This window comes from Panthera leo, chromosome B4, assembly GCF_018350215.1.
Source record: "Panthera leo isolate Ple1 chromosome B4, P.leo_Ple1_pat1.1, whole genome shotgun sequence".
Classification (NCBI taxonomy): Eukaryota; Metazoa; Chordata; class Mammalia; order Carnivora; family Felidae; genus Panthera; species Panthera leo.
In genome coordinates this window covers 49,326,240-49,353,027 of record NC_056685.1, presented here as the reverse complement: position 1 = coordinate 49,353,027, position 26,788 = coordinate 49,326,240, and the positions used below count along the sequence as shown (strand labels likewise).

Below are 26,788 nucleotides of genomic sequence, written 5' to 3'. Positions count from 1 at the left end.
ATTATAAACTATAGGCACTATGCTGTATGATAGATCTCCAGGACTTCCTCACCTAGAATAACTGAAACTTTGTACCCTGTGACAAATACTTTCCCATATCTTCCTCATTCCAGACCATGGCAACTTCATTCTACTCTCTGCCTCTTTAAGCTCATAGCATGATTATTTTATATTGCATATATATGTGATATTATGTAGTATTTGTCATTCTGTGTCTGGTTTATTTCACATAGTGTAATGATCTCCAGGTTCATTCACATTACACAAATGGTGGGATTTCTCTCTTTTTTAAGATTGAATAATATTCTGTTGCATGTCTATGACACATTTTCTTTATCCATTTGCCCATTCATGGACATTTAGTTTGCATCCGTGTCTTGACTATTGTGAATAATGCTGCAGTGAACATGAAAATGGAGATATCTCAAGATTCTGATTTCAATTCCTTTGGATATATACCCAGAGTTGGGATTGCTAGATCATACGGTAGTTCCTTTTTTAATTTTTGTGAATCTCCATATTGTTTTCCATAGTGGCTATACCAGGTTATTCTCCACATCCTTACCAACACTTGTTATCTTCTGTTTTTCATAATAGCTGTCTTGACTGGTGGAAGCTGATTATCTCATTGTAGTTTTGATTTGCATTTGTCTGATGATTAGTGATGTTGAGTACCTTTTCATATACCTGTTGACTTTTTCTGTCTTTGGATAAGTGTCTGATCAGTTCCTTTGCCCATTTTTAAATCAGATTATTTGAGTTTTTTGACATTGAGTTGTAGAAGTTCTCTATATATTTTGGGTTTTAACTCTATCAGATATACGGTTTGCAAATACTTTCACCCTTTTCATAGATTTCCTTTTCATTTTGTTTCCTTTGTTATGAAAAAGCTTTTTACTTTGATGTAGTCCCATTTGTCAATTTTGCTTTTTTTTTTTTTTTTTTTTTTTTTTGTGCCTTGTGCTTTTGGTATCATGTCAAAGAAATCACCAAGACCATTGCTTTTTCTCTATATTTTCTTCTAGGAGTTTTACAATTGCAGGTCTTATGTTTAAGTCTAATCCATTTTCATTTAATTTTTTGTGTGATATAAGATAAAGGTCAAATTTCATTTTTTCTGCAGGTGGATATTCTGTTTTCCCAACACCACATGAGACTATCTTATCCCCATTGTATATTTCTGGCACCTTTGTCAAAGATCAGATAGCCACATACGCATGGGTTTATTTCTGGGTTCTCTATTCTGTTCCATTGGTCTATATGTCTGTTTTTATGCCACTACCATATTGCTTTGGTTATTGTACATTTGTAATATATTTCAAAATCAGGAAGTGTGAGGGCACCAGGGTAGTTCTTGCTTAAAATTACTTTGGCTATTTGGGGTCTTTTGTGGTTACATATGAATTTTAGAATTGTTGACTTTGGTGTCTATAAAAAAAATGTCATTGGGATTTTAATGAAGATTGAATTGAATTTGTAAATCACTTTAGGTAATATGGATATTTTAACAATATTAATTCTTCCAATCCATGAACATATGATGTCTTTCTATTTATTTATAGCAACTCTAATTTTTTTGATCCATGTTTTAGAGCTTTCAGTGTATAAGTCTTTTGTCACTTTGGTTAAATTTATTCCAAAGTATTTTATTCTTTTTGTTGTTATTGTAAATGGGATCATTCTCTTAATTTCTTTTCTTTCTTTCTTTCTTTTTTTTTATTTTAGAGAAGAGAATGTGTGAGTGGGGGAGAAGGGCAGAGGGAGAGGGGGGAGAGAGAGAGAGAGAGAGAGAGAGAGAGAGAGAGTCCCAAGTAGGTTCCATGCTCAGCACAGAGCCTGACATGAGGCTCAATTCCACGACCCTGGGTTCATGATCTGAACCCAAATCAAGAGTTAGATGTTCAACCTACTGAGCCACCCAGCACCCCACTTAATTTCTTTTTCAAATAGTTCATTGTTAGTGTGTAGAAACACAAGTGATTTTTTATGTTGATTTTGTATCATGAAACTTTACTGAACTTGTTGATTAATTCTAACAATTTGTGTGTATGTATTCTTTAGTATTTTCTACATATGAAATCAAACAAATTGTTTACTTTTTTCCTGCTTTGAATGACTCTTATTTCTTCTTTTTGCCTAATTGTTTTGGCTAGGATTTTCAGTAATATACTGAATATCAATGGTGAGACTGGGCAAGTAAGCAGTAGGAAAAAATGTTTCAGATAGAGTGAAGAGCAAAGCAAAATCTCTAAGATGGGAAAGAGTTTAAGATAGTGAAGAACAAAAAAATTGGCTGAAAAATGGTCCGAGAGGAGAAAGTAGCAAGCAATGAGAGTGAAGCGATAAGTACAAGAAAGATCATGAAGACCATGTGAAAGATTTGGGATTTCATCTTAACTGTATGGAAACCTAGAGAAGGAATTGAAGCAGAAGAGTAACATTGAATTTGCATTTATATAAGATCACCCTGAATGTTAGGTGCTTAATAGATTACAGGTGGGCAAGAGTGAAAATAGGAAGACCATTAATCATGCTATTGCACATAGTCTGGTTTCAAAATAATAATGACTTGGACTACAATGATGACAGTAGCTATAAAGAGAAGCAGGTTCATTCACAGTATATTTTCAAATAGAATCTGGATAACTTAATAATATATTTGGGAAAGACAGAGGATCCCAAATTTCTGCCTTGAGTGCATGAAGGTACTGGAAGAGATGGGGAAGAATGAAGAAGTAGGGAAAGATCAAAAGTTCTGTTTTGTGTAACCTCTTCTTTGAAAACTTCCTTTAGAGATTACCCATCTTTCTGACCTTTCTTTCAGTGGTTTTAGCTCTTTTTCTTGCCCCCAAATGCAAATATGTCTGAAGGCATTGCTTAGATGTTCTCTTCTCTCCCCAGTCATTTTTTAATTTCACCTGACCTTAAATTTCAATTCCATGTAGATGATTCATTAATCTTTATCTTTTGACTCAACCAGGCTTCTGACCTATGATTCACATTTTCAATTGTTTTCTGAGCACTCCTCTTTAAATTATTTCTTTGTATCTCCAACTCAACTCAAAATCAAATTCATGTTATGCCCCATCTATCATGGATCTTATTTATATTATTGGCACTATCATCTTTCTAGTCAACTGGACTCATATTCAACTTTGACATCTGCTTCTTTCTTGCTCTTGCTATGGTTTTATCCGTGGAATCTATTGAATCTTACATTTCTATTCGCAATGTTTCCTGGAAGTGGGAGCCCTGATTATAACTCAATCCCCTACTATACTTTATCAAGATTATTTTTTAAACTTCCTAACTATCTTCTGCCTCCACTCTCTCTCCCATCCTATGAACTAGCATGTAGCCTTTAGAGTAATCATCCCAAATGACAGTTATAATCATTTCACTTGTGTCTCATATCTTCAATGATTCCATTATCTTCAGAGTAATTTAGAAATTCCTTTAAAATATATTTAATGCCTCTTACGATCTGACCTCAATCTATCTTGTCCCTTGATTCCCAAATAACTTGTTTCTCACTATTCTGAAAATCTGACTCTTCACAACTCTGTGCTTTTGCTCATGCCAATGATGCTGCCATCACCTCTTCATATGGATGCCTTTCTTTCTTCAAAGCATAAAATTATTTCTCTCACCTCCCCAACTAGAAATAAGTTTTTCCTACATTCCCCAATCGAATATGAATCTGAAATGGCTAAGAACAGATATTTTCTCATCCTGTATCCTCAGTTGTGCCTAATATACTGCCTTGCATATAGCAAGAAGAGAGTAAATATTAAATTGAATTGACATATTAGCTCTTTTTCTGATGAGTCTGTAATGTGCCAAGTAACCTAAATAAATGCAATTGTGTGGTGAATGTGATCTGAAAAGTAGATAATCTGAAAAGTATAAAAGTAGATCTGAAATTCAAACTTTTTATATGAGCTGTTTAAAGAACCAAAATCTCTACTTCACTATGAATGGGCCTTTATGGAACTAATTTAAAATAAAAATGAATTAAAAATTCCTCAAATATTTTGTTATTCAGATCCCCCCCCCCCTTTTACACCTTCTATTTCTCAGGGTCTCAGTAAAGAGCAGACTTTATGGATACATTTAAATGCTGAGATATAATCAAAAAATTTACCTACCAGTTTCTCTATCAACCAGAACAAACACTAAGCTATTTAAACATTAGATTGATTTTTTTTGAATTGAAAGCTTTGCCTTATCTGAAATTTTATGCAAGTTAGCAAAATGTGACTATCTCTAAATTTCAAGTAAACTCCATCAAGCTAAAGTCTGCCTCTGCTCTAACGATGGGATTAAGTCCAGTAATATGAATGATAAATTGAGAAATGGAATGGTTGCAGTGGATATAACCTGTAACAAAATTGTAACAGAATCCCTACTCATTTTCAGCCAAACTTCTTGTAGCTAATTCCTCAAGAGTAAAAGGAAAAGAAGAGGTAGGCTCCTTTTTGAATAATTGCTTCCATTTACACTCTTTACTAGCTAATTCACCTTTACTATCTCTTTTTCTAAACAAAAGTTTCTTTTTTTTTTTTTAATTTTTTTTTTAACATTTATTTATTTTTGAGACAGAGAGAGACAGAGCATGAACGGGGGAGGGTCAGAGAGAGAGGGAGACAGAGAATCCGAAACGGGCTCCAGGCTCTGAGCAGTCAGCACAGAGCCCGATGCGGGGCTCGAACTCACGGACTGCGAGATCGTGACCTGAGCCGAAGTCGGACGCTCAACCGACTGAGCCACCCAGGCGCCCCTCTAAACAAAAGTTTCTAGCTTTTAATTCTCTAATGGCTGCTTTACTTTGTCTGAAAAGATTACAGAAATGTCAGAAAACTGAGGACTGAAAATACTTATAGATTATTTCAAAACCATTTTTTAAATGATTCAACCCTTATGAAGAGATAATTTTATTTTAAATTTTCTCCAAACTATTTTTGATTCATATAAATTTTAAAAATCATCAAAACCAATCTATCTTATCTGAGGACAAAAATTCAAAACTATCGCTTTATCTTTAATAATTGGTTCCTATTGCTACCAGGAACTGTTATAATAATACCAATATAGTCTCTGCTTTAAATCTCATTGTCACCCTACAAAGTCAGCATCACTAACCCCATATTAGAGCTGAGGAAAGTGATAATGAGGTTAAATAACTTTCCAGAGGCCATCTAAGCAGTAAGTCAGGAAATAGCGAGTCAGAGCAGCTATTTTTGAAAGACTGGGGTATAGTCACAGTATAGTCAACACAGTTAGTGGGCATCTGGATATTCCCAGGGCAAAAAATGTTGAGGAAACATCTCCTAGTGTCAATGTGTAAGAAATGCTATGGCCTATACACTGATTTGGGGGCTCACTCATTCTTTTTTTTTTTTTTTTTTTTGCCTGCCTGATTTTCCTTCAGTCACTGGAAATCTTTCTGCTGCATTGTCTGTGATGGTAGCTGGCTTCTTTGAAATACACAGAAAACACTTCCCTCCCATGGAGCAGCCTCTTTCAGGCAAAGTTCTCACCGTTTCTTCCATGCCCTGTTTCCACCTGGTTCTTCAGTACATTTTACTTGGAGTGGCTGAAACACTGGTCAACCCAGCCTGTGAGTAAAGCCTTCATCACCTCATGTAAGAATACCCTGAGTATTTACACAGAACACATCACCTCAAGGGGTTGGCAACCTATTCACTCCATGGAGATTTCCCATAATGCTTGAGGACAAGTCTATTAATTACACTCATTTTTTAAACAAACGTGTTTTATTAAATGTTAATTTATTTATTTTGAGAGAGAGAGAGCACAAGCTGGGGAAGGACAGAGAGAGAGAGAGAGAGAGAGAGAGAGAGAGAGAGAGAGGAGAGAATCCCAAGCAGGCTCCAGGCTGTCAGTGCACAGCCCAACAAGGGGCTCAAACTCATGACCTGGGAGATCGTAACCTGAGCCAAAATCAAGAGTCTACATTTAACCGACTGAGCCACCACATACCCTTTATTATTATGTTTTAAAAAAGTGTTTAATTTCATTTCATTCCTCTGCCAGATACAGAACAAGTATTAGTTCTTCCTGAATGTATATGGAATAAAAGATTTATGAATTTGTTAAAGGCAGTAACTATTTGGTCAGATACACAACAAGAGTAAAAAAAAACTGCTAAAACCTAGAAGTCCAATACATTCAGATGAAAATTCTCCTCTTCTTCTTCCCACCTCCTCCCTTCTCACTCATAGAAAACTCACATATATACACTCCTTCCAAAAATGACACTTATAATGTACTTTGAGAGTGTATAAACATGCAAATGAAATGAAAATTTGAGCCAATTTTCCAGATAACTCAATGTCTTTAAATTAAGTTTCACTAAATTAAGTGTGATCACTAGTGTTTCATAAGATGAGTTCAGAGTAACTTTATTAAATATCAAGGGTTTTCTGGATTATCTAGATTGCTGATATTAATTAAACTAGCCACTTTAAAATTCATCAAGGTATTTCAGTAACTTCTTGCAATACAGCAGTGTGTGTGTGTGTGTGTGTGTGTGTGTGTGTGTGTATTTATCAGTGTAATCTATTGCAATTATTTTTTACCTTCTTTTTATTTCCCTGCAGTGGGAGCCATGATTATAACTCAAACACCCATTATACTTTACAAAGATTATTTTTTTTAACTTCCTACTTTCCTACCTCCACTATCTCTCCCATTCAATCAAACAACACATGACTTTTAGGGTAATCATCTTAAATGATATCTCTGATAATTTCACTTGTCTAAAGTCTTTAATTATTCTATTATCTTCAGTTATTCAAAATTCATTAAATATACATATTTAATAAAGATATATATATGTGTGCACACATACACATATATATGTGATACCAAAGCAATTCACTGAAAAAGGTAATAAAAATAAAGTCAATTAATAAAGTTTGTGTAGGATGTGAAAATAATCTGGCTGTGACATGTGTCACCCCCATTGATCATCAGGGTTCATTCAGCTGATCTGGCTGGCTAGGCATATGTCCCCTTCCTCCCTCACTGCTCCATGTACTTCTCTCTCAGAGCTGCACACTCGGTCAAGGAAGATGACTTTCCCATAGAGGAGGAACATTCTTTGGTCAAGGGTATATGAGTAGCTGCATTCCCCTGCTAGAACCTCCAAACAAGGTCTCAGGGTCCATTTGTAGGAGAATTTAGGGTAGTCAAGCTTCCAAGACCCCAGACACATCCAAATGAGGCACTGCATGTGGTAATCTGCCTGAAAGAAAGAAAGAAAGAAAGAAAGAAAGAAAGAAAGAAAGAAGAAAGAAAGTAAGTAAGTTAGTGGAATTATAATCATATATGTGTATTACACTTCTTATAATTTTAAATCATTCCATTCAATACATTTTATATAAACAAATTACTTTATGAGAGTCTAAGATGTGGATATCACTGTTTGACACTATACGAAACACAAAAGAACCATGAAGAAAAATGCCACTACACAAACATTTATGACTTCCCCGATGTTGTTGGCAGAAAATTGTTGGAGGTAGCCAAAATGTTGTAGGTTAGAAGTGAAAAAAGGTAATGAATGTGGATGATGAGTGAATGCAGTCAGGAAATTCCCAGCCAACTTAACAATAGTGGTTCATTATGTAAAAGCCAGAAAGTTACTTAAAACAACAGACTATTAAAAAGGTGGATCATGTAATATAAACCACTCAATCTACCCTTCCCTGATTTACTGATAGGGAAACTGACAACCAACTAAGTCAATGGTCTGATCTGTTACATAGACCATAAGGTAGGGACAAGAAGATTTTGTTTTGATTTCCAGCTTTGTCATTTATATTTGTGACCTTGATAATTCAAGTAAACTTGAAGCACCTTCCTGAACTTTAAAATGGAAATAATTATAAGTCTTCTTTATATCACAACATCAGTGTAAGAATCAATGGGAATGGGGACTACTCCTTGAGAATTAAATGACAACACGTGAAAGGGTATTTTGAACTGTAAATTCAATAATTACTTAAAAAAAAAAAAAAAAAAAAACTACTCTTTTAGGAGGCAGTACAGCATAGGGGTTAATATCTATGGCCTTAAAATCAAACAAATCTGAGTTTAAACCCCAGTTCTTCCATTGACTAAATGTGTGACTCTCAATTATTCTGCATTTCTGAGCCTTTCTCATCATCTATAAGCTGGGGAAAGGTTGTTGTAAGGACTAAGTGAAATATTTTATGTAGAAGAAAAAGCAAGGTATCTGGTATAAGACAGCACTCAAAAATTAGCAGCTATAATGTGTGCTGCTATTATTATTATTCTAATATTTCACATGAATTAATAGGGCAAGACCGGACTCACGCACCAATGTCCTGCTCATATCTCTTTCTACCAAACCTACCACAACTTGAACACCAAGGGATCTGGTAGTGTGAATGAAATTGTGTCTTTCTTACGTGAATCATCCTAGATCCTTTTTTGCCCTTCTCACTTTTAATCCAACAGCAAGATTTAGTCTTTACTCTGAAATTGAATATAAATCTGGCCATGTCTCATTATCTTCTTTGCTACCCACTTGGTCTACATTGTCACCATTGTCTCTACTGCCATTTCTTTCAGAGCTTCCTCACTTGTCTTGCTGTTTCTTCTCCTGCCCGTGAGTCCATTCTCTTCAAAACAGCTATCATACTCTTTCCAGAAGAAGTCCTACCATTCCTCTACCATTTCACAGTAGGATTTTGAAGACAAATTCCTTAAATGGTGAATGAGACTGCACATGATTGGGCCTCTTGTACTGCTCCATCTACATATTATAACATTCTTCTCTTTGACCACTTCACTAGAAATGTGATGACCTTCATTCTGTGTTTCTAAAGTGTCAAACTTATTTTTGTCCCAAGGCCTTTGTATTTGCTCTTCTCTCTGCCTTGAATCCCCTTTCCTCTGTTTTTAAGTGTCTGGCTTCACTTCATCATCAAGTTTTCTCAAAGATTATCTCTTCAGAGAGGCTTCTCTGGTGATGCTATCACTTTTATACCATTACCGTGTTCCATTTTTTCTAATAGCACTTGTCAGGATCTAAAGTATCTTATTTATATGTGTATCTTTATTGCCTGCCTCTTACCATAAGAATGTGTAGTCTTTAAGTTAAGATTCTTATCCTCATTATCCATCCTTATGTTCTAATGTTCTTCCTTCCTTAAAAGTGCACGTACATTTCACTCAGAGAGGAATATTAAGGCTGGCCATTTCTGGGAGGGAACTCTGGTTATGATATAATCATTGTCTTGCTTATGGTCATCATTTCTGTTAAATAGAGAACTTTTATTTACCTCATTGATATTAATTCATCTTTATGTGTACAGCAATCCACAAAATAAAAGCTGTTTTCTCTGAAAAAAAAAAAAAAGTGCACGTACAGAGCAGATGATTAGTAATTACATTTTGAATAAACAAATGAATTAATAAAATCTATAGCTATTTCTATGTGAGCACAATAAAACATATTATTCAAATTACTGTCAGTGTCTTACATTGATGACATTGAGCAAGGAAACACAGTGGATTACATTCCAAATTTCAGTGGACATTGTTTCCCATACTAAGTCATGTTATATCTTAGAGATGATCTACAAGAAAGAAAAAACACATAGAAAACTTTTCAAATTATGTTTTGATTATACCAATGTATATGTCAGCTATCTCATAATCTGTGTTTGTTTTATTTATTCAAAAAATACTGCATGGATGCCTACAATATGCCTGACACTACTCTAGAACCTTAAGATGCATCAATTTAAAAAAAAAAAGATGAAAATTTCTGTCCGTGTAGTTTCTTTTTTTTTTAAGTAGGCTCCACACCCAGCATGGAGCCTAATGTGGGGCTTGAACTCATGACCCTGAGATCAAGACCTGAGCTGAGATCAAGAGTTGGACACTTCGCCACCCCTGCATAAATAATCCAGTGAAGAAATGGGCAAAAGACATGAATAGACACTTCCCCAAAGAAGACATCCAGATGGCCAACTGACACATGAAAAGATGCTCGACGTCACTTATCATCAAAGAAATACAAATCAAATCACAATGAGATACCACCTCACACCTGTCAGAATGGCTAACATTAAGGACTCAGGCAACAACAGATGTTGGCAAGGATGCGGAGAAAGAGCATCTCTTTTGCATTGCTGGTGGGAATGCAAGCTGGTGCAGCCACTCTGGAAAACAGTATGGAGGTTCCTCAAAAAACTAAAAATAGAACTACCCTACGACCCAGTAATTGCACTACTAGGCATTCATCCACGGGATACAGGTGTGCTGTTTTGAAGGGACACGTGCACCCCCATGTGTATAGCAGCACTATCAACAATAGCCAAAGTATGGAAAGCACCCAAATGTCCATCGATGGATGAATGGATAAAGAAGATGGGGTATATACATATACAATGGAGTATTACTCAGCAATCAAAAAGATTGAAATCTTGCCATTTGCAACTATGTGGATGGAACTAGGGGTATTATGCTAAGCGAAATTAGTCAGAGAAAGACAAATATCATATGACTTCACTCATATGAGGACTTCAAGAGAGAAAACAGATGAACAGAGGGAAAGGAAACAAAAATAATATAAAAACAGGGAGGGGGACAAAACATAAGCGACTCTTAAATATGGAGGACAGAGGGTTACTGGAGGGGATGGGCTAAATGGGTAAGGGGTATTAAGGAATCTACTGAAATCATTGTTGCACTATATGCTAACTAATTTGGATGTAAATTTTAAAAAAATGAAATTTAAAAAAAAAAGAAGAGGAGTGGTATATACATGCAATGGAATGCTACTAGGTGATCAAAAAGAATGCAATCTTGCTATTTGCAACAACGTGGATGAAACTAGAGTGTATTATGCTAAGCCAAATAAGTCAGTCAAAGAAAGACAAAAATCATATGATTTCACTCATATATGGAATTTAGGAGACACAACAAAGGAACATAGGGGAAGGAAAGCAAAAGTAAGATAAAAACAGAGAAGGAGGCAAACCATAAGAGACTCTTAAATACAGAGAACAAACTGAGGGTTGCTGGAGGAAAGTTCAGGGGGGATGGGCTAAATGGGTGATGGGCATTAAGGAGGGCACTTGTTGGGATGAGCACAGGGTGCTATATCTAAGTGAAAATCACTGGGCTCTACTAAAATCAATACTACGCTGTATGTTAACTAACTTGAATTTAAATAAAGAAACTAAAAAAAATGAATAAAGGATAATGGGAAGAGAACTGTAGATAATTCACTTGAAGGATTTTGCTGCAAAAGAGATAAAACAAATGGAACGACGGTAGCTGACAAAAGACTGGGGCTAAGAAAGAGTTGTTTATATATATTTAAGGAGGGAAAGATAATGGCATCATATAGCATGTTGGTGGGAATGACTCGAAAGAGGGAAAATTGATGGTATTTGGGAGTGGGAAATACTGGAGGGAGTGAGGTTGAGATCTAATTTACAAGTTGAGAATGTGGCAAGAATAATTCATCAATGGTAGTTCAGAGATCTGAGTATGTGGGTACAGAAATTCATAGGTGCATATATATGATGTGGAGATTTCTGTGGAAATTCTCTTCTGGTAATTGATTTTTTTCAGTAAAGTAGGATTCCAGGCCATGACTCTGAGTGAAGGTGAAGCAGGATATTTGGGGGTTTGAGGAGAGGGGAGAGGTATGAAATCGTTGTCTAAATGATGAGAGAGTGAATGAACTAAGGAGATATAGAATATTGGCAGGGAGTATTAGGAGACCATTTGAGGTTTGTGGTCAGGAATTTCAAAGGAGTTGGTCAACATGGTTGCAGTTTTCTTCCAGAAACACTAGGCTGCATGGATCTAAGAGCAGAGATGGCAGAGAGTGAATTATTTGGCCAATGAACTTCCAGAAAAGCAAGAGAAAGACAAGGGGATGAGGGTATAGAAAAGAATATGGTCATACCAATTGACTATGGAACTTGGCTAAAAGAGAAGTAAGAACATAAAGGGCATCAAAGAGGTGAGAATAATGAAAAAAGCAATGGAGTGGAGGTCCTGAAGGAGTATAAGCATTTTGTGGTTGAGTAGCACACAGTAAACTGGGAAGACAGAAGGTGGTAGTCAGAGGATGCACAAAGTTGAGATTATGGAGTGGTTACCATTACTGGTCTAAGGTATGGGTTAACTTTTTCCAAAAAGTGGTAGACAGTAAATAGTTAGGATTTTCATACCGTCTCTCTTACAACTACTCTGTCATTGTGGTGTATGAGCAGTCATAGGTATATATAATGAATGGATGTGGCTGTGTTCCAGTAAAACTTTATTTATAAATGGGTGGAAGCTGAACCTTACCTAATGGTAGTTCACCAACTCCTGGTCTGGGGGACAAGGTTCAGGGTGTGACCATGGGTATGAGTGGCTAATGTAGAGTTAGGAGACATTAGATATTAGAAAGGAACTGAAAAACCAAGATTTGGGAAGAAGGGAGGTTGGAAGGATGATCTATGTAGATGGTAAAATTGCCAGGAACTAAGGCAGGAATAGAAGTGGACAGAGGACCAGGAGAGAGGAGGTGATGACTTTGAATAACAGAGGAAAATGTCCTAGAGATTGATAGATGACATCACAAAAGAGAAGTATTACATGATACAATCAGATAACTTTGATATAATCAGAAACAATAAGCTGAAGCTTTTCAGTATGTGGAAGGAATGATGATCTGAAAGCAGTAATAGAATGAAGTTCCATTTTCTAGGACTACGGTACTTCTCTTACACATGTTCAAAATAACTTCTCCCCTGTGCTAGCTTCTGCTGCACATATACAAAATAACTTCTCCCTAGACATAATAAGCACCTTTAACAGTTTAAGAACAATTGGAGTAAAAGAAATTTCCAGCAATGAGTCCCCAATACCAGGTGCCTCGGGAAGGGGATTACAACGCTACGGTTTGTAGATTCCGCAGATGCTGTGATGGGGCATCTTTGCAAACACTAACCAGCCTCCACCTGGAGGCACATTTCAGCTCTCCTTGGCAAGACCAGCTTTCACATACACTGAATATTTTTTACTGTGTCTTCATAGTAAAATGAGAATTTTGGAATAGAGGCAGACTTGTTGCTACTATCTATACTATTATGTGCTAAAACAAGTACCACAGAGTCTAAAAAATCAGGTTGATTATCACTAAAGTCGAAAGAGATTGGAACATGCAAGTAAGATGCCTGAAAATGGAGATCCGAGGGCTTGAAAAGCTAAGTCCTCTAAAAGGGAACCGGAGGCTTTCAAAACGACTAAAATGACACCAAAGAGAGATTAACCAGCAGGCAGAGAGCTGGCAAAGTGTGCTCATGAATTATATACCGCACCAGAAGTTCTAGCAAGAGAAAAGCATAGGATTAATAATTAACTAGCAGAGTAATAATGGGCTTGTACGTTCTGCTTTTTCTCAGTGAAAGAAATCGGCCTACTTAGTCTTTCTGCCCATTGTTTGTCTCCTCGTATTTATAGAAAGGAAAGTTCATAAGCCAAATCCTTTTTATAACTGTGAATCATTTCTTCCCAAAGCCTCTTCAGCATTTCACTCCCACTCTCCTCTGGATCGTCCTGAAAGAAACTTGTGAGATTGGCCTCAGGCTCCTGCTGGTGATTTGCACTACACAAGAGAGCTAGGGTACCTATATGGCCCCTTGCAGCCAACATTTGAAGCCCTTCTCCACAGTATTTTATTTATCACCATCATTATCTTCACCTCCAATAAGTATTTTGGTATTAAGTGCCTGTTTAGCACTCTCCTTCCTGTTGTGCACATCTCTGCTCTCTGCCTGCCTGGAGTTGGAAATCTAGGAAAGATGCACCGTGCCTTTTCCACTCATGCCTTCGACACTCAGCACATTTCCTGGACCACAGACAGGGATTCGTTTAAATGTTTATTGGATGATAAATAAAAACATGCAGAAAACAAAAGAGAAATGTTAAATGAATGGCAGGAAGGAGCATGAATACATTTACATTATGTATTAGTAAGTTTATTTCAAAGTGCTGAACAGGAAGGACTGCCTGGGTGGCTCAGTTGGTTAGGTGTTGAACTTTGGATCTGGTCATGATCTTGTGGTTCCTGTGTTCGAGCCCCGCATCTGGCTGTCTGCTGTCTGCACAAAGTCTGCTTGGGGTCCTCTGTCCCTGTCTCTCTGTCCCTCCCCTTCTTTCTCTCTCTCTCAAAAATAAGTATTTTTTTAAAAGTGCTGAACAAATGCACAGTTTTTCTGGGCTAAAGCACAAGTAAATCAGGGGTGAAATTTTCCTGAGAGAGAAGGGAAGAGATGATAAGATCTCTTTTTATAGAAAAGGAAACTAAAGGTTTAGCCTTTACAGTATATAGGTTTTCTATAACCACTTTCCTTTTAATGTTTATTTATGATCTCTCACTGCAGAAAAATTTGCAAAGTACAGAAAAAGTAAGAAGAAGGAAAATTAAAAATCTGATAATTCAACCACTCAGAGCTAACATTGCTCACGTTATTTAATGTATCCCCTTCCAATTTTTTGCCACACATATGCAAAAGAGAGAGATTAGTGTAATGAACTCCTGCTGTATTCACATTCCAGCTTTAATAATTTTCAACTCCTAGCCAAACCTGTCTCATCTCTACTCTCACTTGCACACTCTCTTCCTCCTCTTTGTATAATTTTGACGCAAATCCCAGATACCCTATTATGATAAATGTTGTAAATATTTTAGCATGTATCCCTAAGGTTGCGATGCATATTTTAAGATAGTTAATATCGTATGTACAAAATCAGATATACTCATTTTCATCTATTTCTGATATCAGAAAAAAATTGGGGGGCTTTTTAAGTTTTTACTGTAATTCTAGTTAGTTAACATACAGTGTTATATTAGTTTCAGGTGTACAATATAGTGATTCAGTACTTCCATACATCACCCTTTGCTCATGATGGCAAGTGCCCTTCTTAATCCCCATCACCTATTTCACCCACCTCCCACCTCCTCCCCTCTGTAACCATCAGTGTGTTCTCTATAGAGTCTGTTAAAATATATTATTTGTAATTGAAATTAAAAAAAAATTCTCCATGATTGTTTCCAAACCTCTCGCCACCATTACCCCAACAATGACTTGGGGAAAAAAGATAACCATTTTGGAGACCCAAAGTTTAAGCTATTGTCTCTCTCTAGGTAACCTCTCCTTGAATAGGATAATTCAAATGCATGTAAGAGGTTTTGTGGAAGTAGGGGACATTTGACTTGGTAAGATTAATACTGTTAAAAAATAGCCAATCTGATTCCATTCCTACTAATATAGTATTATACATACAGTACAGCAAGTAAGAGCCACAGGACCTCTGCAAGTGGGTGATAATATTATTCCCATTTTATAGAGAAGAACACTGAGGCTTGGAAAGTTTGAGTAACATACTTAAAATCACAGAAGTAGTAAATAGTTGACCTAGGATTTTAGCATAATCTTGCTTAACTCCAGAACCCATCCTCTTAATCTCCATGCTAATTTTATATGATAAATTCAAGTTTTCTACACAGAAACTAATGATGTATATACACTCACAGAGTGGTAGACCTCATTATTACATTGTCATATTACCTAGTATAATCCTCACCTCAATCTAAAATTAGTAAGAAATATTCAAAAAGGAGTAAAATTTGGGTGAATATATTGGGACACTCAAACCACCAAGTAATCAAATTTTCCATGTACCTGCACAAGAGTATATTTTGCCATATTTTATTCCTTTTAGACATACATAAATTCTAACATCACAGTGTCTTACTATAGTAACTTTAACAAAGTCTAACTCAAATTTTGTCTTTATTGGTAAACTTTTTCTGAGGTATGATCAACACGAATTTGAATAGTATCTATGAAAGTATTTTATAGTGAATGTTCTAAATTTTGACCTCTTTTCCTCTCAGTCTCTGTAATACACAGATTTGTTCCAAGTACCATCAGAGGAACCTGTATGAATCTTTTGACACTGTTCAATGGTTTTGGTTGTTTCATGGGGGCACTGCTGGTGGAGTTGGTATATCTCATCTCAGAAGGTAAAAATAGATTCACGGTATGCTTATATATATATATATGTATATATATTGATTTGATGACTAGAGAATTGGGAGACAAAACCTTAAGAGAAGGGCTTTGCCAGGGTAGTCTTTTTTTAATTGATCCACTTTTGCAATTAAGATAGAATTAAGATAGGAAATAGACTCTTGCTGTATTCATTAATTTCTGGGAATTGTTTTTCTTTTGATAGGAGGAGGTAATTACAGAATGTCACTTCTCATGAGACCCTTTCTGCTGTCTTTCTTTAGCGTATTTTAAAACAAATCGGTCATTATATTCTTATTAGATCTTTCAATGAGGGCATATTCAATAATGTCTCACAGCTGGCATACATAATCCTCAGAAAAGGTGAGTCCTATGTAAATGTAGGAGGAGGGGGGTATCTGGATGATCTTTTTTCCTTGTGATTGCCCAGAAATCATGTCTACGCAACCAAAGAGAAATTGTAAATTGAATAGCAAATGGTCTTGGAAAATTTTTCCCATACAAATTGATTAGGAAAAACAACCCATCTGAAAAATTCACGTGCAACAAAAAAGTACAACTCATATGTGCTGGTAGAAAAATCAACAGGATGACAACAGTAATTAGATATCATGGTGAAATACCTTTGGCTGTATTTTAAATCCACAGACTTTTTCCTTTATTTGTTCTAAGATGTTAATACGGCTTCACATTTTTTTGAAATTAATTTTGCTTATTTTATGAAAATCTTACAAGCTTATTCTTCTCTACTTTGAAAAATACAGTTGTGCACTTAAAAGAAAGCATTGGCTTGTGTTCTCTTGCAACAAACAAATTTAATTTACTTGCTTTCAAACTAGGGAAAAATTAATTTCTATGAGTGAAAAACTCCTTTTAACACTATTTTCATTCAAAAATATTTATAGGTGACCCACTCTGTTCTAGACATCATATTGAACACTGGGGACACCATGGCAAAGAAATATACACTTCCACATTCTCAGTGTTTCCACGGGTATAGCGAAGCAATAAAATGAAGAGTGATAAATTTGATGATAGGTATAGTAGAGTTCTAGGAAGCAAATGTACAACCCTTGATTGGTTCTTAATAAGATCAAACCCTGCCTTTTTCTTAGTTAACTGAGAAAGTTCAACAAGTGTGTATTGAATGCTTACTGTGTGTTAGGTTCTGTGCTATATGGAATTATTTAAGATTTGGTTCCATTTCTCAAAGGACAAAAATCCAGCCAGTCATAATAACACGTGTACACGGCAGCAAGCTGTTAACCTCTCTGATGGTTAGGTTCTTTATACATATAAACACAGAACAAAGCACTGGTATTAGAGTTTTAGAGGATAACCTGAGAAAGTCTTACCTATATCTTTACATACACATGTGTTCAGCATATATTTATTTTCTTCAGCATTACTCACTGAAGATGTCTCTGAAAATTTGCTTAAAAAATGTCTATAATCAGGGGCACCTGGGTGGCGCAGTCAGTGGAGCGTCCAGCTCTTGATTTTGGCTCTCAGGTCACGATCTCAGTTTGTGAGTTCAAGCCCCACCATGGGTTCTGTGCTGACAACACAGAGCCTGCTTGGGATTCTTTCTCTCTCTTCCTCTCCCTCTGCCCCTCCCCTCCTTGAGCTCTTTCTCTCTCTCTCTCAAAATAAACAAATAAAGGTCTAAAAAAAGGTCTATAATCAAACCACATTTGACATATTCTAGAAGAATTACAAAGTCAAATATTATTATCAGTTTATCTTTTACATAAATCTACATTTTTCATATGCATGTTTGAGGAACTTACCCAGTTAGGCCAAACTTCACAAGACTGTGCTAACCTCAGTCATCAGCCACAAGTTCAGAGGTCCCCAGGACTGCCATTGCTTCTGATAAGCTGGCTATAATAAATGTCGAGGTCCCCAAGATCCCCTCCAGTTTGACAGTTTGCTAGAGAGACTCACAGAACTCAGGAAAGCACAACACTTATGATTACAGCTTTATTATAGAAAAAAAAAAAATACAAATCAGGACAGGGTCTACGAGGGTTCCAAAAGTGAAAGCACCTTCATCCTCAGTGATGCAGTGGCCAACTGGCTCACCAGTGTGACAATATACAGAATATAGCCAACCAGGGAAGCTTACTTAAACTTCAGTATGCAGAATTTTCATTGAAGTTTTATTATTTATGTAGGCAAGATTGATTGAACCATTGGCCATATGATTAAACACAGTCTCCCGCCTCTCTTCCCTCCAGAGGTTGGGCTTTCACTTGGCTCAAAGCCCCAACCATCTAATCAGTGCTGGGTCTTCCTGGCTGGCCAGGCCCCTTAGGTGTCAGCTCATTAGCATAAGCTCTCAGGTGGGGCTCCTGGGGAACCACCATGAATAACAAAGGCATTCCAGTTACTCAGAAAACTCAAAGGGTTTGGTGTTTAACAACCAGGCCTTTGCCTGACAAAGGCCAGGCAAACTCTTTATTACACACCATTATTCTTGCAATCTATTTCACTGAAAACCTAAATTTCTGTTGAGAATATGAATAGAATGGTATATTATTGTATTTAATGCAAGAATTTTATAAAGGCAATATTATTATCCTTATTTTTGAAATGTAATAATTGAAACAGAAAAACGAAAGCAAAATGGTTCAGTGGTCATAACTAGTATGACAGAGATCTGACCCTCTCAGCATTCTAACACCAACATCAACATTGCTTTTGATACACCAAACAACTATTAAGGGTCACCCAGTGTAAAAGCCTTTTAAAGACATTTGTTATTTTGCAATACAACCTCCTTGGATAAGGTCTACATGTAGAATATCATTGATAATATTCTAGATATAGCAAAAGATGAATAAATAGAAGTTGATATAAATTTATCAGAGTTTGGTGCCCATGAAAGGAGGTTTACCAAGGACAAATGGTGAGGACGTCTTCACCACATAAATGTGAGTGAGGTGCTCTCTAAACTTATAGTCAAGAGAACACCATTTAAATTACCACTAATTCAATTTACTTTTTCTTTAAAGGTTTTTGTTGTTGTTGCTCATAATAATATTGTTTTGCATCAAGTCTTATCCCAATAAATTAGAATTTTACAATTGGATATTATGTCAGAGCCCATCTAGTCTAACATTGTACCCCAGACTAGACGGACCAGCGTCATCTAACACCCAGAAAAATTCTCTGCTTTGAAATGTAACCTGAGTCTGCCCATCTGCTGACAACTATGTTCCACAGAATAAAGGTGATTTTCTATCCACATATCAACTCTTCCAACATCTGATAAAGATTTGGAGAAATAATGCTGTACAATGTTCAAATCCAGGCAGTCTAGGTATGTGTCCTCAGTTTCCATATCAATAACAACAATACATAGCTCATTGTGTTGTTATCAGGGTTAAGTTCGTAATACACACAATATGTGCTCAGTAAAGATGGTTATGGTCTAGTATTACAGTTTCTAGGATTAAACACAATACTCAAGTTGTTACTTTTATCAACCTGGTGACTCTCTCACCCTCTCTCTTTTTGAATGCCAACAGAGATTGCATTGACTTTTTTAGTAGCTGCATTGTGCTTATGGTCAATTAAAACCTGAGGTGTTTTTTGTTTTGTTTTGTTTTGTTTTGTTTTTTTAAGCAGTTGCTCTCAGTTCAGTTTCACTCATCGTATCCCAATTTTTTTTTTCTAATTAAATTCAGGACTTTATCCTTTATAAATGTTAATTCACCATCTTAAATAACAGACATTTTTAAAACTTGATTCTGTCACCCAGTGAGTTACTAATCTTTACTCTTCTACTCGCTTTGTGTCATCTGCAAATTTAGTAAGCAAGTTCCTAGACTTCTTCCAGGTAATTGAAAAAATTGTTGAATTGGACAGGACCAAAAATAGAACCTTATGGAAAGTTCCTAAAGATCTCACTGCAAGTTATCAACTAATCTTCCTCTTTTGGATGTAATCAGCTCCCACTTCATCTAATTACTATCATTCAGCCCATGCATTTCATCATTCCCTGAATGATGTCACAGGAGACTGTCATATGTTTTTCTGGGAGCAGGATATATCTGTGTTTGTGACACTCCCTTTAGCCATCAGAATAGCATTCATCAAGAAAGGAAGTGAAGTTTATTTAGAGGATTAGGTCTTGTGACCCTAAATTGGCTTATGTGACCAATTAAGGCCCCTAAAAAAGAATGATCCTATATGGATGACATTGGGTAGGTCATTATCTTCTCTAAGACTTTCCCTTTATTTAAAAAAGGGAATGCTGCACTCCACTTTTCTCAGAGATGATGATAATTTTAATGTCAGAGCTTACTTTAAATATAAAGGAAGTCGTACGTTGTCATGGCCTGTTTTGTTAAAACAAGATCAGTCTTTTAGTCAAACAGCCAGACCAATTTTCATGACAGAGCCGACCATAAAGACCCCAACACTGTAACTATGTGTTTAAGCATCCCACATGCCTCCACATTCCATTTAGCATATAAGATATTTTAAACCTTTAAGGATTCATGTCAGCTGAGCATGTGTGCATGTGAGTGTGTGTGAGTGTTGGTGTATGATTGGAAGAGACGATCAGCTATCACAGTCTCCCAGTCTCCAAGCTGCATTAGTCATTTTTAGCACCATGATGGAGAATGGTGTGAATGTGGTAAATTCAAAAGATTTCTCAAAACTTGACTGTGCAGACAGATAACTGTTAGAGTGACATTTTCAGTACAAGTGAGAAAACTGATCCTTCTGGGATCTCTAACTCTGAGTGCTTTAAAGGAGAAGATACAAGACTAAACCCATCCTCCTACACTAATCATTTCAGGAATAGTTTATCTAAAAGTAGCAATGCTAATATAAGGGGGTGAAGAAGTCAGTCAAACTGCTTATTTCCACCATATGCCATTAGCAGTCAGATCAATTTTCTCATACTCATGAGTCTAAGCTTACCTTTTGAAAAAAAAAATAACAAAATAGAATTCAGTGAAAAGTGACATCTTAGTTATGGACGCGAAGATGATTGAAAGATCCAAAGCAAAATGTCTAAGGGAAAAAGGATAATTGGGCAGAATCAAGAAGTCGAGGAATACATCTTCTTGTCCCTGTTAGTCCTTCCTCTTAGAATTCAGGAAGGGAGTAAGGAATTTAGCCGTTTGATTGTATATTGTAGATGTACAATAACAATACAAACCATTACTTTTGTGCACTTTTATCAGTGTGGTGCTTTATGTCTATTTCCTCTAGTTCTCATAGAAATCTTGGAAGTTATTAGTGACACCATTTTAGAGAAGGAGAAATTGAGACTCAGAAAAGTTAAGTATTGTGCTCAAGGTCTCACAGCTTATTAAGAACTGAGTTGAATTTCAGATTTGTCTGACGCAAAGATCTGCCCTTTCTATCTCTTTTGAGCCAATAACAATGGATAGTTCTTTCCATCGTCTAAGAGATATTTTGAACTCTGCCCTGATATTGTTATGAACTCTAAGGCCTCTGAGCAGCTTCAAAGGTCTCTGTGGAGCCAAAGGTTGAGGATGTAGAACAAGTTATATCTGAGATACATACCCCCATTGTACAAGGAGGATTCTGAATCTAATTCTGACTGAACACCATGAGCAGGATTTGCCTGTGAGAATTGTGGGCCCACCAAGTAAGCTGTGGGAGCGCTGGCACTAGACCAGTTGACAGACAAGTAGAGAATGGCCTGGCTAAAGATAAATTATGAGGTAGCAGGCCATTTTCCCTTCCTAGGTCTAAAAATCTCATTTCAAAACCCAGATGAAGCTGGACCTGAGGCACTGATATGAATTTGAAGAAACATATCTTTAAGAAAATAGGCATGGACTTATGGGATCCAGTTAAATAGTTTTCCAGATGCATAAATATTTTCTTTCAAGTTTACTGCAACTACAAATTCCTGTTTCACGAGCGACTCAGAGTTTCATGGCAACACGGCTGTCAGTGGTCTCAATAATCACAGATATTTAAATGAGAATTTTAAAAGATCACATTTTTAACTTAAAATGATCTTGATAGGAATCAAACAGCTAAATTCTTTACTCCCTTCCTGAGTTCTGTATCTTCAATATTTCTAATATTTTCAAAATATTAAACTACTAAAATTTCCATAACCATAGATAAATAAATATGCATATATATATGCATATATATATATCTCATATATATATGCATATATATATATATATATATATATATATATATATATATATGAGAGGATTGTTTCAAACAGGAAATGGCAAACTGGGTAAAACCCTACTGTAAGATCAAATAAAAATGAAGAATGGAAAGTATCTGCAGGTTTGGCAACATCATTATCACCGAAAACTTTACAAGAGTCATTTCAGTGGTAAAAAGGAAATGAAGACAAGTTTGGAATAGGGTGAAGAATATCTAGTAAGTGAAACATTAAAGGTATCACATTCTAACAACCTTTTTGAGGAACTTGGCACTAAAGAAGATTTAAGAGATAAAGTGGTAGCTAGATGGGCATGTGGGTAGATTTGCCAGATTTAATAAATAAAAGCACAGAGTCTTTTGAACTTTCAGGTAAACAATGAATACTTCGCTTTTAGTATAAGCACGTCTCATGCAATACTGTGAGCATACTTTGAACCAAAAAATTATTTGTACGATATTTATGACAGAGCTGATCCTAGAAAATAACTCGTTGTTGTTCTGAGATTCAAATTTAATGATGGGTCCTGTATTTTATCTGGGACGTTAGGTGTGAGTTCAAGATACTTTTTTATTTCCAGAGATACTTGGCCATATTTAACCGATAAGAACATCTGGTGTAGATGGAGAAGCTAAAAATACAAGAGAAAGAAGAGAGATTGACTTCTTACTGGAGGGTGGATGCTTCTTTCCTGCACTAAAACAGAAGAGAGAATGGGGAGGTGTGGTCCTGGTATTGGCAAGATGCTGACTCCTACTGTTCAAGGCTCTCAGTTTTCTTTATGACATACGCAGCAAACCATTCATGAGAGCAAAGGGGGATTAGGATGAAAATGAGGAATAGGAAGAGCAGGGAGCTAAGAACGTGTTGTCACAGGAGAGAGAGATGATTTAGAAGAAGAAAATTAGGATTGCCATCAGTGTTGAAGGCCCAGTTGATACCGGTCATTAGAAAGAGCAATACCAAACTACCTAAAGCATGATTTTGTCCAGTGATAGTCAGGTATCCAATGCAGTTATGAAGCTGTCTGGTAGATTTTAAAATGGTCTGAAAACCACAAGAGAGGAAGAAAGGCACAAACCGTACTCTTGAATTAAAGCAATTTGAAGTAAACCTCACATGTGGTTTCCCTCCAAATATGCAAGAGGGGGGTGCATATCTTTTCAAATTCTGAAATAAACAAGTCTACATCATTAGCTAACTGAAGTTACAATAGAGAACAGACTGTACAAAAAAGCAGATATTGGGAAAAATCAGTTCCTGCTATATCCATGATATTATTTAAATTCAGTATTTTGCTATTTTAAACAGTTCCACTTCGAGGTTGACTTATAAATTCAGTTCACAAATACGTATTGGGTTCCTACTATGTGCGAGCACTGGCTAGATAGTGAATTAATAATACCACGGCTGATGTTTAATTAACAAGAAGAATCTTATAGAAATATTTGACACTCAAATTAATATCAGATATATTCATTTGACTAATGCTATTACAATTACAGTTCATAGCTAATGGCATTATCGGGCTATTATCACAAAGCATTACCTCTCTTCTAAAACTCATTTCCATGATAATTCATTGAAATCATCATGAGAACACACTATCTTGATGGGTTTTTACCTCCCAGTGCTCTTCAAGAGAATGAACTCACCCTTATAAGAAAGCCTGTTTTCCCAAATATCATCCCATGCTCATTCTTTTTGCAGATCAGGTGAACAATGCACATAGTGCTTTCTCTACAATTTTGAAAGACACGGCATCCCTTCCTGGAAACAGCAACCTAACTTCATTTTTATTCACAATTCCCAGGAAGAACAAATGCCAATTAAAGTCTCCATGCAGACATTGTTAGGAGAGCCAGGAATTGAGTATGTGCAGATTTGGGGCCCAACCTCAGTTCACCCATTCGATCAACAAATAATTATTCTGTCTCCTTTACATGACTTCAGGCAGACACTTTAGCCTCTCCATGCCTCTGTTTCCTCGTCTGTAAATTGAGGCTAATAATAGTTTGAGTACTTATTCGACAAATAGGAAAAGGTGGTAGAAAAGCCAGAGTAGAATATAGTTGTTAGATATTATTTCCTTCAGGTATCATGAAAATTAATGTGTTTTAAAAATTAACTCAGGTAGGAGAGCTATGAATCTCAAATGAAGCATTTAAATCAGGTTACTGAATAGAGGAAGGAAAGAAATTAACATTTATTAAGTGTCAGTTATATGCAGACCTTGCTATATGTATTTCACAAAGATATTATTTCATTAAATCTTCACAACAATTCTTTGGGGGTGGATATTTGTAGCCCCATCACATGTAAAAGGAAAATGAACTCGGAAAGTTATATAAGTTGTCCAAATCTTACAACAGTGGTGGATTCCTGATTCCCAAGCTCTTTTTGCTGCACAGGGTTTATTTCCCGTGGCACAGAACTACATCCACCCTGGAGAATGACTGTTACATGTCTTTAATTACATACTTCTTCGCACATAGTGAAGTGATAGATGTGCCTAAGATAAAGTTAGGTATAAAAGCCATTTCAGTTTTGTCTCAACAATTTTGGAGGTTTACCACATCACCAGTGTTACAAAAAATAACTTTAAAAATATATTGCCAAAGTCTCAGGGAAAATAATTGCTTACTGTGCTCAACTCTAATTTGAAGAGATTCCAAAAGGCACCATCTAATATTTTCAAAGGTCCACTACATTCAAAATAAAACAGTAGTTAGTAAAAAGGGGAAATATTGAATCTTTCTCCAAAAAGACATAGCAGAAATCTGCCTCTCATCAAAAGCAACATGCCGTAGCCCTTAAAATAATGCCATGTATATTTGAGATAGTTGGTAAATCTAGGATTTCAGTAGGGAATATAGTGACATATCACTGAAGTGAGTGAATCTTAGGTTTCAGAATAGACTGGTTATTGTTACTTGGGATACTATGATTTCCAAAATGATATCTTAGGACAGTTTTATAAATAGCACATAACTTCCAAGTTACAACATCCAGGCTGCTATTCAATACTTCAATTGCTGAAGAAGAGTAGGTTGTGAGAGAAAACCACCCTTTTCTGTTGTTTGATAATAAACCAGAAATGACTTTTAGAAGTCAGAGTTTTCCCGAAGTATACTTGAGGAAATCATTTTAAAATATTATTTTTTGCTGCTAAGGTAATGTATGACCAGATAAATCCAAACTGTAAAGGAGGAGGGGAAAAGGCCAAAAAGATGATGGCAATTATTATTGGGGTAAATTTTTTTCCAATTTTTTTTTTATTTGTGTGCATGTGGGGAGGGGGTATTACATTTATATAGAGAGGGACACCTGGGTGGCTCAATCTGTCAAGCGTCCTACTTCAGCTCAGGTCATGATCTTGCAGTTCATGGGTTTAAGCCCCGCATCAGGCTCACTGTTGTCCACCAAGAGCCTGCTTCAGATCCTCTGTCCCCTTCTCGCTGCCCATCCTCTGCTTGCTCTCTCTCTCTCTCTTTCTCTCTCAAAAATAAACTTAAAAAAATTATATACAGAGATATTTTAAACAAAATTGTAGTCTGAATAACTCCCGAGGAATGCTCAATAAAAAATTATATCAAGTCCCACTTTTTTTTCCTTTGAAAATATCATGAGCATCTTTCCATGTCATTTGAATTTCTAAAACAAACAATCAAAAAGACTCTTTTTTTTTTTCCAGAATCCTGGGAATGGAATTACTCATTCAATAAGGATAAATATTTTAAAGACTATTGTTTTCTAAAAGGCTGCATCAATTATACCACCATTGTGATAGAATAATACTCGTCTCAAGATGTTAATTGCAACCCTGAGCATAATAGTATTTTGATCTTTGTGAATATGATTGGCAAAAATTATATTCCATTATTACTTTAATTTGTATTTTTCAGAATGGAAAATTGAAATTTTTAATGTATGAACACTTTTATCTTTACTCACTCATGACATGCTTGATCATATTCTTTGCCCATTTTTCTTTTGGTCTATTTGTCATTTTTTCCTATTGATTTATATGTTTTTTAAACTTTAAGGATATTATCACTTAGTCAAATATATTGCTAATATTTTCCTATTTTAACTCAACATTTTAGTTTCATAGATGAGTTTGGTTTGCACAAGTTTTGCTGATATAGGTAATCAAACCTATTAACCTTTTTCATTGTGAACATGAATAACATGTTCATGCATTGTGAACATGCAATATCATTGCATTTATCTATCGTTATGGAAATTTTAGCAGTTTAATACTTTGAAAATCATATTTTTATCCATGTGGACTTTTTTTATGTTAGGTAAATACATATTTCCTTCAAATAACCAAATTTCACAGCATAACTTGATATTTGTTGTGAAAAGTTACTTAAACCATAAATACCCCATAGCCATAGGATAAGTGGAATGAAACTAATCAGTTAGTAATATATACTTTAATATATTCTTAGTTCTTAGGCTATTGTAGGGCTATTTTAGAACTGTCTATTTTGTTCCT

General features: G+C 35.9%; 1 protein-coding gene across 1 annotated transcript in view; it reads left to right on the top strand.

Moving 5' to 3' along the window:
• SLC15A5 (solute carrier family 15 member 5) overlaps positions 1-26,788 on the top strand; it is an 84,868-nt gene that overhangs the window by 44,650 nt on the left and 13,430 nt on the right. Inside the window, exons 6-7 of the mRNA XM_042948434.1 lie at positions 5,432-5,620; positions 15,968-16,096. Coding sequence (XP_042804368.1) covers positions 5,432-5,620; positions 15,968-16,096 — 318 coding nt within the window. The remainder of the gene's footprint in view (positions 1-5,431; positions 5,621-15,967; positions 16,097-26,788) is intronic.